Raw genomic sequence first — 17,148 nt, forward strand, 5'->3', positions numbered from 1 at the left:
ATATTTAGATGATTTCGACAATGTGGATGCGACAAGAGATTTTGATTTTCCTAAACAATCACTAGAGATGAACGTATCGGCCTGAATCTAACAGCATTTAAGGTTGACGCTGATGCGTAGCTGCTGGTTTTGCCGGGGTTTTAAAAGGGGAACACCACTGAAATGAAGAATTCAAATATGTTCTTTCCATGATCTAGGAAAGTTCAATCAATATCTGTTAACATGAGCTCCTCTCTCTCAAAGCCAGAAACCAGAGAAGTTAGTCTCAAACTGATTTTGTGAACCCACAGAATGTTTGTTTTCTTTTTTATACCCAAATGAGCTTTATGGTGCCTTCAAAATGTGGTCATGTTTATCGTGTTCACGAGAAGAGTCCATATGAACATTCCCCTGGGTGCTCTCAGTGTCATCTAGAACATCTCTCTCATTCATTGTCTAAAGAGTAGTTACACACTTTACACCCTATGACATCACACATTTGAGTTTTAGCACTCTAGTTTTGGATTTTGGAGAGAGTTGTTCATGTTTACTAATATTTTTGGGACCGTCTTAAAAGACATAGGAATAACATGTATGAATTCTGAAAATTGGCGTAGTTCCCCTTTAAGAGCGGAGCGGAGTGCAGTAAAAACAAACGCTATTGAGAAGACACGCCGTCTATGGCGCACAGCTCGACAACGCTTCTCAACAGCGTTAGTTGATCGTGAGTCCCCCCCGCGGCGCTCACTGGTCGATCACTTTTTAATCGAGAAACCGCTGTTCCATGTCACGATGCCAGACGTGCCGGTCAACTCCAGCTGGGTGGAGTGGGTGGATTCAAAGGCAAGCGCTCTCCCTCAATACTGGGATCAAAAATGGTTGTTGTCCCCATTAGTCACTCATACACAGAAACATGGATGAATATGGTCCAGGTTGAAAAATACCAAAGTTAGCCTCAGCACTAATCACACTAACCAAAGAAAACTTACTCCACACTATTTAATTCTTATTTCATTATAAACCTGGCCCTACTTGGCATGCAAGAAACTCTCGACTAATGGTATTAAAACTGCGGGGTGTTACGAAATGTGTCTAGAAATTCCATAGAAAAGTGAGTTACAGCAGTAATGAAGCTCTACATTTACCAACATGACGGCTATGGCTTTGACAAGCTGAGAAGGCTTCAACTTGTTAAAATGAAACAGTATGAAACAAAAAGAAAATGCATAATGTGGTGTTCAGTTTCAACGATAAGACTCTGCAGGATGGCAGGTACTTTTAGCAGCTTGTCTACTGCTAAAAGTGGAGACAGAATGGCTAGTATGGGCATAGTTAAGATGGATTTTACGCAGCAGTCATACAGGTAATGCTACATTTTACAGGTCCCTTATTTCCTAATAATTTCCTTTTATAGAAAAGAAAAAAAAAATTGTTAAGAAATTAAAGACCTGTAAAAAATAGAATTACCAACAATTCAAAAGCTCAAAAAGAAAAATATTTTTTGTCTCGGCAAATGCTTTTAACACTGTGTGGCTGCGACTTCATTCAACCTCAGACACGGGAAAATAAATTAAATGCCGATCACAACACTGGCACTGACTCTGGCACATCCTCACATGCACACGTATACTTGGTACCTAACAATGAAATGAAAAGATAGTAGCTATTACACTAATACAAAATGGGTGTTAGTGTTAAAAAAATAATAAAAAAATAGCAGCATGTTAAGTTCCGAGATGTTCAGTTTGGCCGGTCTCATCCAAAAGAGACAATATTTTGAAGCTAAACTAAAAAATGGAAAAATTGAGATCGCTTCTTACAGGCGTCACTTTCATAGCTCGCAAACAAAGATCTGTTTAAAGAAACGTCAGTGAATGCCTCGTGACCTTTTTCAAATGTCAGTTTAAAGTAAATGGAAATCATGCCAACGCTCCCTAGAAATAAAGAAAAAAAAATCCCTTCTTGCTTTTTTTTCCCTGGCAGACTCTCAGGTCTTTCAAAAGAGACTAAATGACACACAATAAAAAGGTATGAATTGTAAAGCAGTGCTGCCTTTTTCAATCCCCGCAGCCTCCCTTTTATGGCAACAGGTGAATGGCTTACTGATGGCCTGAAGAGTTGGCGTCGCCTTTTGGAAAAAGGAGTCATTTAAAATCAAAATAAACCTCACAGACACACCTGCTCTCACACGTCGCTGATATGTCTAGAAAATGGTGCAAATGCAAAAGACACAAAACAAAATATTATTTTTAAAAAAATGGTATTCATTTACCCAAAGTTTTTTCCAGTACGTCTGTGTTGGCCGTGCGGATTCGATTCGCAGGAGAGAAAGTGGCCCTCTCCCTCACCTGTGTGTTCCAGTTTTTCATCTCGTTCATTGATGACTAGTCTTTGCAGCAGTGCAGCCTTTAAAAAAAAAAAAAAAGAAGAAAACTGGACACTTGAGACGCTCCTCGGAACACTTACTGTTTCTCTGTGAGCTCTCTCTATTGGCCAGTCCTTGATAGAGGACCAAAGTAAAAGATGAGAGTCTACACTTTCAATGTTCTCCTGCCAAACTATTTTTGGTGTTTTGTTAGACTTCCGTCGAAGACAAAACCTTCTCTCTCCTCTGTGCCGCCTGAAAGCACCCTTTCAAACTTAAAACAGAAAAGAGACTAGCACCAATATGTGCGCCTATTTCTTTTATCTGTGGCTTTACTGTGTCACATTATACCATGACATGGTATGTGTATGTACAAGCTCCTAAATCGCAAGAGATTTCTCTGTGTATAGAATGTAAATATAATACATGATATGCACAATATCCTATAAGTTTACGGATGATGGAAAAACTCTTCCAGTCCTATAGGTGTCCTATAGGTGTCCTATAGATGTCTTATGATGATTTTGGTACAAAAATGCCACGTTTTTCATCCTGCTTTTTGTCTTGCAGGCGACCCACTTTTCAGTGACAGAAAAAGTCTCCGCGCTCCAGTCCGTCCTCAGGCGATGGGAGAATCCTATAGAACTCTGCTTTTAGAGCCTAATCAAGAAAAGGAAATGGCGGCTGAAGAGCTCGCCGTCTATTCCTCTGCCTCCTGGCTGTGAGGGAAAGGCAGAGCGACGGCGTGCTCTTGGGCCAGGGCGGCCAGCTCCTTGAGGAACTCGCAGAAGACGACGGCACAGTAGACGGCGTTCTTCACTCGCAGCGCCTCGGCTTGCTTCTCCAGGCCGGAGGCCCCTCCGCTGCCCTTGAACAGGGCGCTGTGCAGCGATTGGCCGCCGTCGCGTACATGCGCGAGGGCCAGCTGGGCGGCGTGTCGAGCCCGGGTCGGGCTGTTGGTGTGACGGAGGATCAGGTCTCCGAGAGATGGCTTGCGACTCTTCACTGGAACAAGAGCACATTAAGTTTACAAATCAGCACGGTGCTAACAAGGACACGTGACTTGAAATTAATCTGAACTCGAGGTCCGCATGCTCGGTTTTTCCAGGGCTCAAAGATGGCTGAAAGCTCTGGAACAAAGCTATTAAGTGGACCTTGAGTCAGTGTTAATTTCGGCAGCTAACTTAGATTAGTCTTAGTCTTAAAATGAAAATTTGTTTTAGTCACATTTTAGTCATTTTTATCATTCATAGTTTTAGTCAAAGACAACTCAAAACATTTTAGTCATCTTTTAGTTATTACTTTTTTCTCTCTTAAAGGGACTATTTGTAAGATTCAGAAATTGCTTTTTAACAGCGACACCTGTGGCCGTTAAGTCAACGAAAGTCAGTGTCGGGCTCGTGCTTGTGCTCGCTCTACATAGACATGAACGAGATATTCTCAGAGCTAAACTAACTCTTCTGCAGTGTGTAGTGTGCGCGCATGCACGTGAGAGTGGAGCGAAAGAGCGTGAACGAGCGCGGTGTGTGAGTGAAGGCAGGCAGGCAGACAGAGGAGCAGAGTACAGCAGAGGCTCTGGTCCTGGAGACCAAAGCTACGGTCTCCCCCGCGTCCTCCGACCGCGGCCAACACTGTTTAACAGACGGGCTTCATTAGATAGAACTTTGCGGTTTTGGTGCTTCCGTGTAGTTTGTGTTGGGAGTCTGAGTCTGAACAGCGTAGCCACGCACGAGCGCGCATGGGACACTGACTCGCAATGATTTATACATGTGAGAAGTTACAAACAGTCCCTTTAATTGTTTTAGTTAGTTTTTTTTATATAAGTCTTGTGTCAAATGTCCTTTTTAGTCATCAGATTATATTGAACATTTCAGTCAATCTCTTCTAGCCAAAACCAATCATTTTGTCATTTTAGCCAAACTTATTTCACATAGGATTTAGAAACACAAGTTGAATGATTAAGAATGCTGTTCTGCTACTCAGTTATTCTGAGTTCTCCTGACTGTGCTCATTAGTGATGCACGGTTCAGTCGCACCCACCGACATGCAAACATATGCGTTAATAAACCACCAGAACCTGACCTGACCCGCAAACCGCCAACTCTATGCGGTGTCGTAGCACAAGTCAGGACTGAGGTGTGGACTGAGCGCCACCGCTGCAGCACGGTGTGTGTGTGTGTGTGTTTGAGACACAGAGAGTGACAGAGCGAGGGGAGGAGACGATGGAAGGTGCCGAAAATAAAGAGGGATTTTGGTAAAGTTTTTATGTTTTTAAACTTCATTTTAGTCTTGTTTTTTTGTCAACGATATTGCATGTTTGATATCGTCACCGTTAGTGTTTAATGCCGGTTGAATAGCCAGATAGGGAAGGTATTAAAAAAGGTCTGCCTGACTAGATACCAAAGACATACGACACACACACACACACACACTGGATGTGTGAATGCAGCTCCTCCTGTTTCCATGCTCACCTAATGAATCAGAGCGCCGCAGGGTGGGAACTGCTCCAGGCAAGTCAGCCCAGTCCACTTTGCCTCGGGCCACCAGGTACTGCTGGGCTTTCTTCAGCATGGCAGGGAAGTCCTCGTGAGAGGCTGCAAACGCCTCGATACGGTTCTTCACAGAACCTAGAACCTGGGGGGAGTCGGGGTGGGGGAAAAGTTCTGATTGATCTTCAGTGACAGTTGGCTTGTGTTTGTTACTAAATTTCACTTTAGAGTTTCCACTGTTCCCAAACTGAAGTGCATTTTTTTTTGTAACAGTTATTAGTCAGGCATCTTAGAATATGGACAGAAACGGAAGATGGAAAAAGAAACTGCATTGTGGGTCTGATGCTTTTGGAAACAAAAGCTAGCACAGAAGTGAGGTGGGCTGGAAATGGACAACTATGCCTACAGACAGAAGACTGTCATCGTTTCAAGTAGAAATGTAGAAACTATTTCCTCCTGTTTGTGCCCAGCACTTTGTTAAGAAATAAAATGCACTTAAGCTCAATGGAGAGCACTCCTGGGTCAATATATAATATATATTTTGCATTGCGCGGTGTACCTGGATCAGTGACTTGACGCTGGGCTGGAAGACCATGTTGGTGTTGAGCAGGAAGGAGCGTAGGAGGGGCTGAGGATAGCAGGCCAGCTGGGCCACGATGCCCGTGAGTAGGATGTTGACGTACAGCGAGTTTTGGAGCATGTTCTCCAGCTTGGTAAACAGAACCACCATGAACGGACCTGCACAGAGGAGGGGATTGATGGATCAGTGAAAGGAAAGACGCGACACGCAACTTTAGCTCAGCTGCTTTGCGTACAAAACACGGGATGAAATCAAAGGTGTCTTTTGACAGCTTTTTTTTTAAATGAGCGATGTGGCGTAGAGGCTGTCGAAGTGTGAAAAACAGGCAGCGGGCTGCTTTAACAGCTTGTAGAGGTTAAATGGGGACAATTAAAGCTGCCACTGTGGCGAGGGAAAAACTGTATAACCCTATGATTGCAGGACTCAATGAAAAACTGAGTATAAAAGGTTATTACAAAGGAGAAAAGCGGTTTAGTCTTTGGGTGGATACGGCTGCTGGAAATGTTATTCAAATGCTGATGAGGCGAAAGCTGGTACTCAGACTACCGTATAAGCTTAAACAGAGGTGTGATCAAATCTGCTGGTGGCACCACACACCTCGCGACTTATTTAAACAGTGTTAAAGTAGCACTCTGCGGCTCGCTTTACTGCAGTTTCACAAGCCTGTCGGAGAACTACGGTGAGAGTCAGTGTTTGGTTTGTCCGTTCTGGGCTACTGTAGAAACAAGGTGGAGCAACAAGGCGGACTCCTTGAAGAGGACCCGCTCCCTATGTAGATATGAAGAAGCTCATTCTAGGATAACAAAAACATGATTCTTAGTTTCAGGTGATTATTCACTAGTGGAAACATAGTTATGAATATTATATTCCATTTCTGCTAAAAGATCCCCCAAAATGTTACACACTGTTCCTTTAAGAGGGCGATGTGCGCTGACAGGTAAATTACCAAGAGAAGCAGTTAACCCAAGGTGAGTAATGGTACGTGTTCACAGCCTCCATCCTTTCCACGCTTCCCATTCACTGTCTATGTAAGCAGCCGTGCAATGCATTCTGGTAGCGTGGCGGCGCGATTCAAGAGACGGAGCGTCACGTCGCCCGCTCCTCATTTGCATAAAGTTGAGGTCTAAGCTACTTTATGCAAATCAGGAGTATCTGACATGACTCGCCGCCTCTTTAAACTCCTGAGAAACCTTTAAACTAACAGTTGTTGATCCAAAAGAAAGACAGATTCAGCACATGCGTGGCTTATTTCTCGCATAAAATGTTTTCAGAATCATATTTCAGTGAACTATTTTCGTGATATAAGAGGAGAAAGTTTCCAAACGAGCCGCCATGTTGGTTCCGGTTTGAAAGCTGGGAGCAGCAGCCCACGGAGGGAAAGCGTTCGTCCAATCAGGTGCCTAGTGGCAGCCCATCAAGTGTCCAATGCTGGGAAGCGAGGCGATTGCCTCGCGATAAAAAACATCCCTGTGGACACGTACCATCACACTAGCATTAGCAGCTAATGCTACTTCCAAATGGCCTCAAAACTCCTCCAGCTCACTGAAGACGTGTGCTGTTTTATTATCAAGGACACGCGCCCATACAGCGTTATTGAAAATGCCAAATTCAGGAGGATGACACTGACACAGGAACTGAGATGAACAACAAAGAAGTCAGCAGCATTTTAGTGAATAAGAAATCCTTCATTATTAGGATTATGCCTGGGGAATCTATGATTCAGTATTTGAAATAACAGTGGAGGCAATAATGTATCCATTTTAGGCTCTTATTATGTAAGAAATACAAATTTCACATTCTAATAGCGACCGAGTATCTTATGTAATTGATTTAGAATCATCGAATATCTCATGATTACAAATGTTTCTGTTGTTTTTGTATCGGAACCTGGACTGTGTACACGGATATGGAACAAATAGTCAAAGAGAGATGCCACTAAATATAAAATACCATAAAGGTCTTATCGATAAAATTTTTTTGTAGACAAATAATAAAAAATAAAATAATACATCCACAGAGCTTTGAGAAAGCTGCTGAATAAAAGTATGGCTTTAAATTTTGACGGGTCCAAAATGAATGTTTTGTTCATCTCTGTGGAAGATATCTGACGTTTGGTTCCCACCTCTAACAAGGCTTGGCAACCACTTGTTATGAAGTGAATGCACTGGAATGGGGGAGGGAGAGTGTGACGTCTAGTGGCTAAATGTTATCAATATCATCAATATTATCAATAGCACCTTTAATTACCCATAATTGCACAACTGGGCATAAGCTTTAATAAAAATACGACCAATAATCACACTTTTAACACTTTGCCCCTCCGCAAATGAAAAGTCGTGGTTGAAAACATGCAGCAACAGAAAGACGTCAACGGTGTGAGTCTCACCTGTGTACGGCTGAGACGTAGGCAGATTTAGTGGTTTAGCAGGACTGCAGAGGCCCGCCACAGGCCCGTCTCCCTTCGCGTCGCCCGTCGGCTTCGCCTCCAGGGTCGAGGGCGGCGGTTGTTCCTCCTCCTGCCGCTCAGAAGACTCTCTGGCGGTCTCCTCCTGCTGGCCGGATGCCCTGCTGCGCTCCTTCACCCGGTCCTCCAGCTCCCTCAGCTCCTGCGTGAAGGCCTCGATGCTGATGCCCTGGCCGTTGGAGTCTCCGGGGGGCTGCGGTTCTCCCGGTGCCTGCTCCAGCAGCTCCTGGATGAGACTTTCTACGGATTGTTGGTTGGCTTCTGGAAGATCTGAGGACGCGCCGCGTGGGTTCGAGGTGTCACCGGTCAGCAGTTTGGCGTCAGACGTTAGCTGGGCGACGGGGCTCTGAGTGGAAATCTGGTTAGGGCGGAGCGATTTTGCGTCGCTCATTTCGCTGTTGCTAAAAATGGACTGCGGGAGAACGGTGCAGCTTTGGGAGGAGCAGGTGACGAGGGATCCGTTTTGATTCGCGTTTTCATCCAGATACTGCTGTTCCCCCAAGTCTCTCTTCACTTTCTTCACCTCCAGACCTCTGTCTCGATTGTCTGAGCACCCGTCACCCTGCCCCGTCGTTCCGTTATACATGGCCTGGTAGCTGACGGTGATGGCAGAGGTGGGATTGTGAGGCGCCGGGGACGAGGCGGGGTGGGAAGTCGATAAAGGGGTGGCCGAAGACGACGACGACGACGAGGAGGAGGGAACGAGACGAGGTATAGGCTTCGGCAGGAGCTCCTCTCTCTGCTGCAGGCTGCGTTTCTTGGAGCGCGGCGTGAGGCTGATGCAGTTGTTTTTGCCTATCGTGACGTCCCACTCTCCGCTGTCCCGTTCCGAGCTGCTCCACTCGGATCGCGCCGCGGCCACGACGGCCGCCCTCTGCTGGCCCGGAGGGGTGTTGCTGCTTCCTCCCTGCTGGAAGGAGAAGTGCTCGGGGAACATGGCCATGGAGGGGTTGGAGGTAGGGGGAGGCGGGGGCGGAGGGGCCGTGCTCGGGGAGGGGTTCTCTCCGTCGTAGGGCGCCGACCAGTCGCGGCACGCCCAGGAGCAAACCTCGATGCCCCGCCGGGAGTCTTTGAGGTACTCCAGGTAGCCCGAGTCCCAGTCCAGACACTCGGTGTTAGTGTGCTGCTGGTGCATGGGGCTGTCGGGGGACATGGGGTGGGAGCTGGGAGGACCCGACTGCAGCGGCTCCGTGCTGGTGGGGGTGGAGGGACCTCCTCCTCCTCCTGAGCCACCGCCGCTGCTCTGTTGGCGCATGAAGAAGGCTAAGCGGGATGGAGTGCTGGGTCTGGGTGGGGCCGGAGACTCTGTGCTGGGACTGTTCACCACTGCAGGATGACAAAATACAGACACTGAACTTTTTCACACCACTGATGAAGGGGAACTAAACAACAGAGTTTTGGCTGAAGTGCCTCTACCCTGGAAATTAAAAAAATGCCTCAACATGGGCAGGGCTGGGAGGGGGTGAGGAGCTAAGATGCACACAGTCGCGTCCATCGTTGTTGGCTCATTCACCGTAACCTGTACACCATCACAATCACAGCACAGCACATCTAGCAGGTGGCTAGTTAGCAAGCTAGCTTGCTGTATAATCTACATTACTTTAACATTTAGCCGGACTTAGCTGTTTCTAAATTACCGTTTCGTGATAGCTGTCACCCTTTCAACTATTGTTGACCATTATAACGATTATGGTTAGGTAAGAGTGCTGTAAAGGGACATTTATGGTGACAAAATACAGCATAAACTCTTATGAGCGTGTGAATTTGAGTTAACATGTAAGGCTACATGTAGGAGATGTGCTAGACTAGCTATGTGTATGCTAGTGGTTAGCACAAAAGATTCACATGCTAATTGAAAGGGTAACAGCTACTCTTCACTACTCGTCTTTCCACAGTGGGCAGAGACGGGTGACGTTGGACATGTTGGTTTTATAGGAAAGGGCAGGAAGCGGCAGTTGGTTGGTTTCGAAACTTACCCTCATATATGTCGTTTACCTCCAGATCACCTAATAGTAGAATAAAATTGCAATATGTATAATTAAAATACTTTGCACCAAAGTGTCAAAATTTGGACCTGAATCCATCAGTAACACCAAAGAACGTATATTGCTAAGAAGTCAATTGTTCGTTCCGTTGAGACGTCAGTGCCGAGCAGCAGAGCTACGCTTTTGCCATCTTGAACTGAAAGCGACTACCGGACGCCTACAAAGTGAAAAGTAAAGTAAAAAAGTAAAACTGAATTATTTCTATTCTTGTGTCATATCTTAAATGAGAAATGGCCTGAGTTGAACAATGAAAATATTATAAATATGCATACTATTATAACTGTTTATCTAATTACTTATTTATTTATTAAACGTTTTTTGCCCGGCTGCTTCCCACAGGAGCAGAAAGTGAGCGATGGACATAAATGGAAGTTAGAAAAAATCCAGCCCACAGATTTTGAGCACAATCTCAAACTTTTCCATGTCAAGGATCCAAAATGGAGTCCAACAGACCACAGACCATGGATGTAGAAGAGGTTGTGTCCTGTGCTTTTGATCCTGCGTGTTAAATAACCTAACACTCCATTAAATTCTGTTGATGTCATGCTACTAGCACTACTAGCTACTGGCCGATGGCCGATGGCCGGTTGTTTGGTGACAGAGATGTTAATGCATCCACCGCGGTACAGGCTGACAGCATACAGCCCATGGGTGTATTAGAAGAAAATAAAAGTGATGAATTACAGCCAATATATCCATTATTACAGCCGCATACAGCTAACAGGAAGCTGGCAGAACGGGATGTGTCATATAAGCGTGCAGGGCGATGCAGTCCCGTGGATCTGACGCACGTTCATTGTGCCGAGGAAAATAACTCTGGACTCAGTTTTTAGGGAATTTTACAACTTTTAGGACATAATGATTTAAATGAGGGATATTTAAGTGTTCATTCTGGGAAGTTGAAAAAAAAGATTCCTCTGATTTACAGACGTCTCTTTATACATCCATGGCTATGGACTCATTGGCTTTTTTTCAGTCCAAAATGGCGGCAGCGCTACCGCACCGCCATCTAGCTGCCATTGTCACAAAAGCACCAGAGTTTCGCCTCTTTGCTTCTATACTCTTTGGAAACACTACTAAATACCCATACAGTATATCGGTTGTTTTCAGCTGAAAAAAAGTGGTTTGGGGGTTTAGTTACACTTTGAGTTAACATCATGTATAAATAAAGATAAAACATGACAACAAGTTCATCTTGAGTTGATATGTCAAATATATGTAGAAATGTGGTCTTTCTATAGAGCCCAGCAGGTGTCACGAGAAAAAAAAAAAAACATGCACTTAAATCAATATTTTGTTCTCTTGAATTATTTAATTTGTGCCAGCCAATAGATGGAAAAAAAGTGTAGACATATCCATAGTTGTTCACTTCACAGCCACAGCTAGAAGTGTGAACTGTTTCTTTTTCACACAGGTATGTCTGTTGCTCACCTTTGCCCCAGAATGCACCGTCCTCGTCCCGCTCAGCTGAGGACGCTGCATTCACCCGGCAGCACTCCGGGATCAGCGACAGGAACTTGTCTGCAGACTTTCCGTACAGGTCAATCTCTCTGATGGCACGACGCTGACTCAGCATTACATGGGTACAGGGCAGTAGATACCTGGGGGGGGTAAACCACGCACACACAAACACACACACACACACACAATGCACAAACCATTTATAAATGCAGTTATTTTCGATACCACACTTTCTCTGGCATTGTTGGCTGTTCCATCTTGCTGTGACAAGTTGGCAGTTACCAACGTAGAAGATACCAAGAAGTACAAAGTCACAGGCTGTTCGCTGTTTTAGTCTTGAAGTCAAAAAGGCAAAACTGGCCTTGGAAGTTCACTAAATGCTAGTAAAAGTTTTAAATATGGACACAGTGTGTTCCCCATCTGTGAGGAAAACATAACTATCCCCTTGTTTAATTTTTTCCACATTCTGAAAAGAGGACACACACAAGTACCAGGGTGTTCACCTGAACAATAAACTGGACTGGACGGTCAACTCAACTGCACTTTACAGGAAAGGCCAGAGCACACTCTATCTGGTCTTTTGGAGTGCACTCCTTAAGACCTTTTATGACACTGTGGTGGCATCAGACATTTTTTATGGCTGTTAAACGTGGTCTGCCGGGGCAGCAGCATCTCGACTGCGGAAAGGAGGAGCCTTGATAAAGTAATCAAGGCCAGCTCTGTCCTGGGATGCCCCCTAGACACAGTGGAGGTGGTGGGAGAGAGAGAGGATGATGGTTAAGCTGTCATCCATGATGGAGAATGACTCCCACCCCCATGCAAGACACCATCTCAGCACTGCAGCTCCTTCAGCGACAGGCTGCTCCACACGAAGTGTGTGAAGGAGCGCTATCGCAGGTCCTTCCTTCCTGCAGCTGCCAGACTCCACAAGCAGCACTGCTCTCAGTAGACCACATACATACACACCAAAAACTGACCCGATACTGTACACGACTGTCTATCAATACTACTCAGGTGTAACTTCAATTCATACTGTGCAATACTTTCAGGTGAAATTTCATTCCAATCACTGTGCAATATAATTTTTCCCTTTGTGCAATTGTGTTAATAGTCTGTTTATTGTCGATGCTGTATATATTGTTCCTATTTTTAATATTTCCTTCTATTTAAATTGTTCATATTTTGTTTCACTTTTTTTTGTATCTCGTTTTTTGTTTTTACTGATTCTTCTTGTTTTTGCATTATCTCCTTTGCTGCAAGTTAAACGAGTCATTTAAAAAAAACACAACACTTGGGAAGATGTGCCGAGATGTGCCTGACGTACCTGAGAACGAGCTGCAGCATGACGTCTTCACAGTTCAGAGACAGAAGAGTCCTGAAGAGGCTCAACGACACCATGCAGAGCTGCAACACACACAGATAAACCAAGTAGTTAGAAAGATAATATGTGAATGTCAATTTGCATATGATATGGTAAACAATATGGATGTTTTTTTGTTTTTTTAAATAACCTGGGTCTTTTTGAAAATTTTACCCCAATCATAAATTTACAAAAAAATGTGACATTTCACTTTTTCTCTCATTTTCCAGGTGTGTTCCAGGAATATAAAAGTGCACCAGGAAATGTGGGAATCCTGTGCTCAGTCGTACAGTCGTATTAAAATATTGATCATGTGAGTGGTGGACCTAAACTACAAAAATAAAACCACAGCTTTCCTTTTTAAGCTGAAATCTTTCCGTTTCGTTTCCATTGTTGCCCTCTACAACAAAAAACGATCGTCTCAGAGCGACTGAAATGTAAGATTATGCACACACACATTTCACTGTGGATTGTTTTACCGACTACAAACAATGTGCAACGCATCAGCCCGACAAATGCGGCAGACTTGTTGATATTTATGCTCCATGTTTGTTCTGAAACACCCGATGAACCTACTGTATTCTGCCGGAGTCGCTTTCAATCCATTCTTGTTCCCAGCCCACGCACCGCCCGCACAACTGAGTTCATGTAAGGGCCTTGAGGCTCTATCACACAAATGCACACACACACACACACACACACGTATATATTTATACCCTTGAATTGCTGCTGATGCGTGTCAGCAGTGTGTCCAGGATGGTGTCGTTGTCGTGGCGATGCAGCAGGATGAAGCGCAGGAAGGTTTTGAGGAGGGACGTCTCCGACACGCTGCGCAGGAAAAGGTCCAGGTAGGCGGTGCTGGCGATCATCTCGTCCACCGACGACTACACGCACACGCACACACACACACACCGACATTTTTATCAAAACTGCAAAAGAGAGCTATGAATAAGATGAAGTCTAAGATTAAACACCGACGATGAGACAATTTCTTCAAATATTTAGACATAAGTTTTTTGCTTTGAGTCACACTCTGACTCATCTGTTGAAGAAAAGTCCAGCAAACAGACAAGTTCACGTGATTGTTCTCCTGCTAATTCACTTCAAATACACAATAAATAATGTCTCCCAGTAACTCAAGAGCAGCCATAAACATGTGGTCATCTTCCCTCTGTGTGGTCTACCATATCCTGTTTTACTTACAGGGTCAGTTTTTCAATTTTGCTCACATACCCTGACTGGTATCTGGCCGTGCAGATAATTTGTGGTGTACAGAGCCTTGCAGAAAAGAACCATGGGAACAATTTTCTAACATAAAAATGGTAAGCTGGTGACGGGGAGGTCTGTGATTATCCAGAGTAAACCGCGATCTTCTTTCCTACCTTATGCAGCGCGGGGCCCATGACGGGTACGAGGAAGCCGTTGTGGAGGTAGTCCAGGAGCTGGGAGCGGACCAGGGGGTGAGCGATCTGCACCACGGCATTGCAGAACTCCAGCGAGTTCATGAACAAGACGAGCGACGACACGCCCATCCAGTCCTCCCGCCGCAGGGCGTGCCAGTCGTCCCCTCGGACCTCGATCTTCCTGGGCAGAGAGGAGTAGAGAGCGCTGAGGCCCGTCGCCAACACCTGAGGAGAGACACGGAGAGGCTTCAGGTGAGACGGCTGTAGGTCAGGAGGTGATTGAACTGCCGGGTAGCCATCAGGTAAAAATGGGTGTTCATCCTCCAAGCAAGATGGGATGGGGGTTTTTTTTCCGCAGATTTTAACAGATAAATTACTTGATTTATTAACAATGAAAACAAAAAATAAAACCTTACAGATGCGGTCTGTAACTTTGAGCAAATATGATAAGTTATTTATAAAAGCGTCACTATATCCTGACAGAAGTGCATGAGACAGGTAATCTGTGACTCCTCCTAGTGCTCCTAATGACATCTGCAGTTCCACCGCGCAAAGGAAAACAACCAATCAGAGCCGAGCGGTCTCTGAGCGGCTGTCAATCACTGCAATTTCTGATTCTTATATAGAGTCCCTTTAACTACTTGAAAAACTTCCATTTAAGGAACATTTTGTACAGATCAAAAATGTGCGATTAATTTGCGATTAATGACAATTAACTACTGACAATCATGCAATTAAATATTTGAATCGATCGACAGCCCTAATTAGATATTATATAATTAAAAACATGTCATTTGTCAAGCAAAAATATTTTAGGTTTTGGACTGTTGGTCTGACAAAGAAAGTAATTTCAATATGTCACCATGGGCTTTTTGTGATGGGTAATCTTCACCAATTTTATGACATTTTATAGACCAAATAATGAATCAGTTAACCAAGAAAATAATAATGCAAACAATTAATTGATCAAAATTCATTAAAAAGAAAGCATTCAGACTGCAGGATGGGAGAAAAGAGGAGTGTATTTGTGATGAGCACTGCTTACAGTACCATACAGTAAGAGGGGCTAGTTGTCACAGAATCTATTGCTACAGAGAAAATAGTCAAACAAAGCGGGATTAGAATGTGCGAGCATTCACAGGCTGAATATAGTGAGAGTCAGAGAGGAGCATTTGGTCCTTGATGCCACCTCCACTGGTCCTTCTGTGGGACTGTAAGTAGGTCAGACTGAAGCTGCTGGAAGGAGGGCGAGCAGAAAATAGCTGAGCCAGCTCTCCTGTGAACAGGCAGAGGAGGAGATAACAGCACTGACCACAGCGTTTAAATACGGTCTCCTAATGCAGCTCTGAATCTGAAACGTTGCTCGGTTGCTGTAATTCGTGACCGGATTTTTAGTCTGGATCTAAAACGCTGGTCCTGATGTTCAAATATGTGCACACACACACATCTTCACCTCGCACTGAGCCACACTATCACAATTAATCCAGCGTGTAGGTGCAGTCTTATTTAGTAGAAGTACATTTTAAAGTGCAATCAGCAAAGTGTGGCTCTTTAATAACACCTAGTGGCAGCTGGGAGAAACTACAACAACACAACTCCAATCTTCTATATCTTTATGATCATTTACAGACTAAATGAAAATATATTGTCAAAAACAGACATTGAGTGGTTATTACCATTTCATCTAAAAGTACAAGTTCATTCATCTAAATGATCATGGCTCATTTCAAATGAAATCTCAATTTAATGTAAGAACTTCTATGTTTTCACATGACCTGCTATGTTCCATCATGTGTTTATGTTTCAGTTCAATTATTTGTAGGGCTGTCAATCGATTATAATATTTAATCGTGATTAATCGCACATTTTGTATCTGTTCAAAATGTACCTTAAATGGGAGATTTGTCAAGTATTTAATACTCTTATCAACATGGGAGTGGGCAAATATGCTGCTTTATGCAAATGTATGTATATATTTATTATTGGAAATCAATTAACAACACAAAACAATGACAAATATTGTCCAAAAACCCTCACAGGTACTGCATTTAACATAAAACAATATGCAACAACAGCTGTCAGTGTGTCAGTGTGCTGACTTGACTATGACTTGTCCCCAAACATCATGTGATTATCATAAAGTGGGCATGTATGTAAAGGGGAGACTCGTGGGTACCCATAGAACCCATTTTCATTGACATATCTTGAGGTCAAAGGTCAAGGGACCCCTTTAAAAATCGCCATACCAGTTTGTCCTCGCCAAAATTTAGTGTAAGTTTGGTACATGGTTGGTACCAATGGATTCCTGAGGATTCATTAGGTTTTCTAGTTTCATATGATACCAGTATCTTCACTATCACTTTAAAATTGAGCTACAACCTCCGAAAGATCGATTGCGTTAATGTGTTAAAGAAATTAGTGGCATTAGAACAAATTTGCGTTAAGACGTTATTATCATGTTAACTTTGAACGCCCTAATTATTTGATTAACTATTCTGGTAGTTTAGACATTACTGATTTGTGTAAAGCAGCAGCAGTATTAAAGGTCCCATGTTGTAAAAAGTGAGATTTTCATGTCTTTTATATTATAAGCAGTTTTAAGTTCTATATAAACACTGTGAAAGTATCAAAACCCTCAATCCACAGGGAAATACACACAGCCCATATTCAGAAACTGTGCGTTTGAAACAAGCCGTTACAATTTCTGTTCATTTGTGATGTCACAAATCTACAATATTTAGACAATTTCAGTTTTAAAAGTCAACATACTAAATTGGTCCCAGTTTATTTCCTGTTGCAGTGTATGTGAATGACATCAGCTGACAGGAAGTAAACATGGACCCAAGCTGTTTCTTAGCAACGCAATTCCGTTGCCATTCCGTTGAAATGAGTGTTTCAGACAGAGCATGATTACAGGTATATTCAGACACACGGTATGAGAAAAATTAAGTGTTTTTTTAACATTACAGCATGTAAACATGTTCTAGTAGAAACCCAAAATA

The 17,148-nt window shown here is 43.7% G+C and overlaps 1 protein-coding gene across 1 annotated transcript in view; it reads right to left on the reverse strand.

Annotated features, from left to right (window-relative positions):
* Window positions 1–977: 977 nt before the first annotated feature.
* The window catches only part of fhip1b (FHF complex subunit HOOK interacting protein 1B), a 32,440-nt gene continuing 16,269 nt past the window's right edge, over window positions 978–17,148 (reverse strand). Inside the window, exons 5-12 of the mRNA XM_074658161.1 lie at window positions 14,126–14,371; window positions 13,460–13,627; window positions 12,708–12,787; window positions 11,354–11,523; window positions 7,800–9,203; window positions 5,393–5,571; window positions 4,816–4,978; window positions 978–3,349 (exon numbers count right to left, since the gene is read on the reverse strand). Of these exons, the coding sequence (XP_074514262.1) occupies window positions 3,045–3,349; window positions 4,816–4,978; window positions 5,393–5,571; window positions 7,800–9,203; window positions 11,354–11,523; window positions 12,708–12,787; window positions 13,460–13,627; window positions 14,126–14,371 (2,715 nt within the window). The 3' untranslated portion in view covers window positions 978–3,044. The remainder of the gene's footprint in view (window positions 3,350–4,815; window positions 4,979–5,392; window positions 5,572–7,799; window positions 9,204–11,353; window positions 11,524–12,707; window positions 12,788–13,459; window positions 13,628–14,125; window positions 14,372–17,148) is intronic.

Source organism: Sebastes fasciatus, chromosome 14, assembly GCF_043250625.1.
Source record: "Sebastes fasciatus isolate fSebFas1 chromosome 14, fSebFas1.pri, whole genome shotgun sequence".
Classification (NCBI taxonomy): domain Eukaryota; kingdom Metazoa; phylum Chordata; class Actinopteri; order Perciformes; family Sebastidae; genus Sebastes; species Sebastes fasciatus.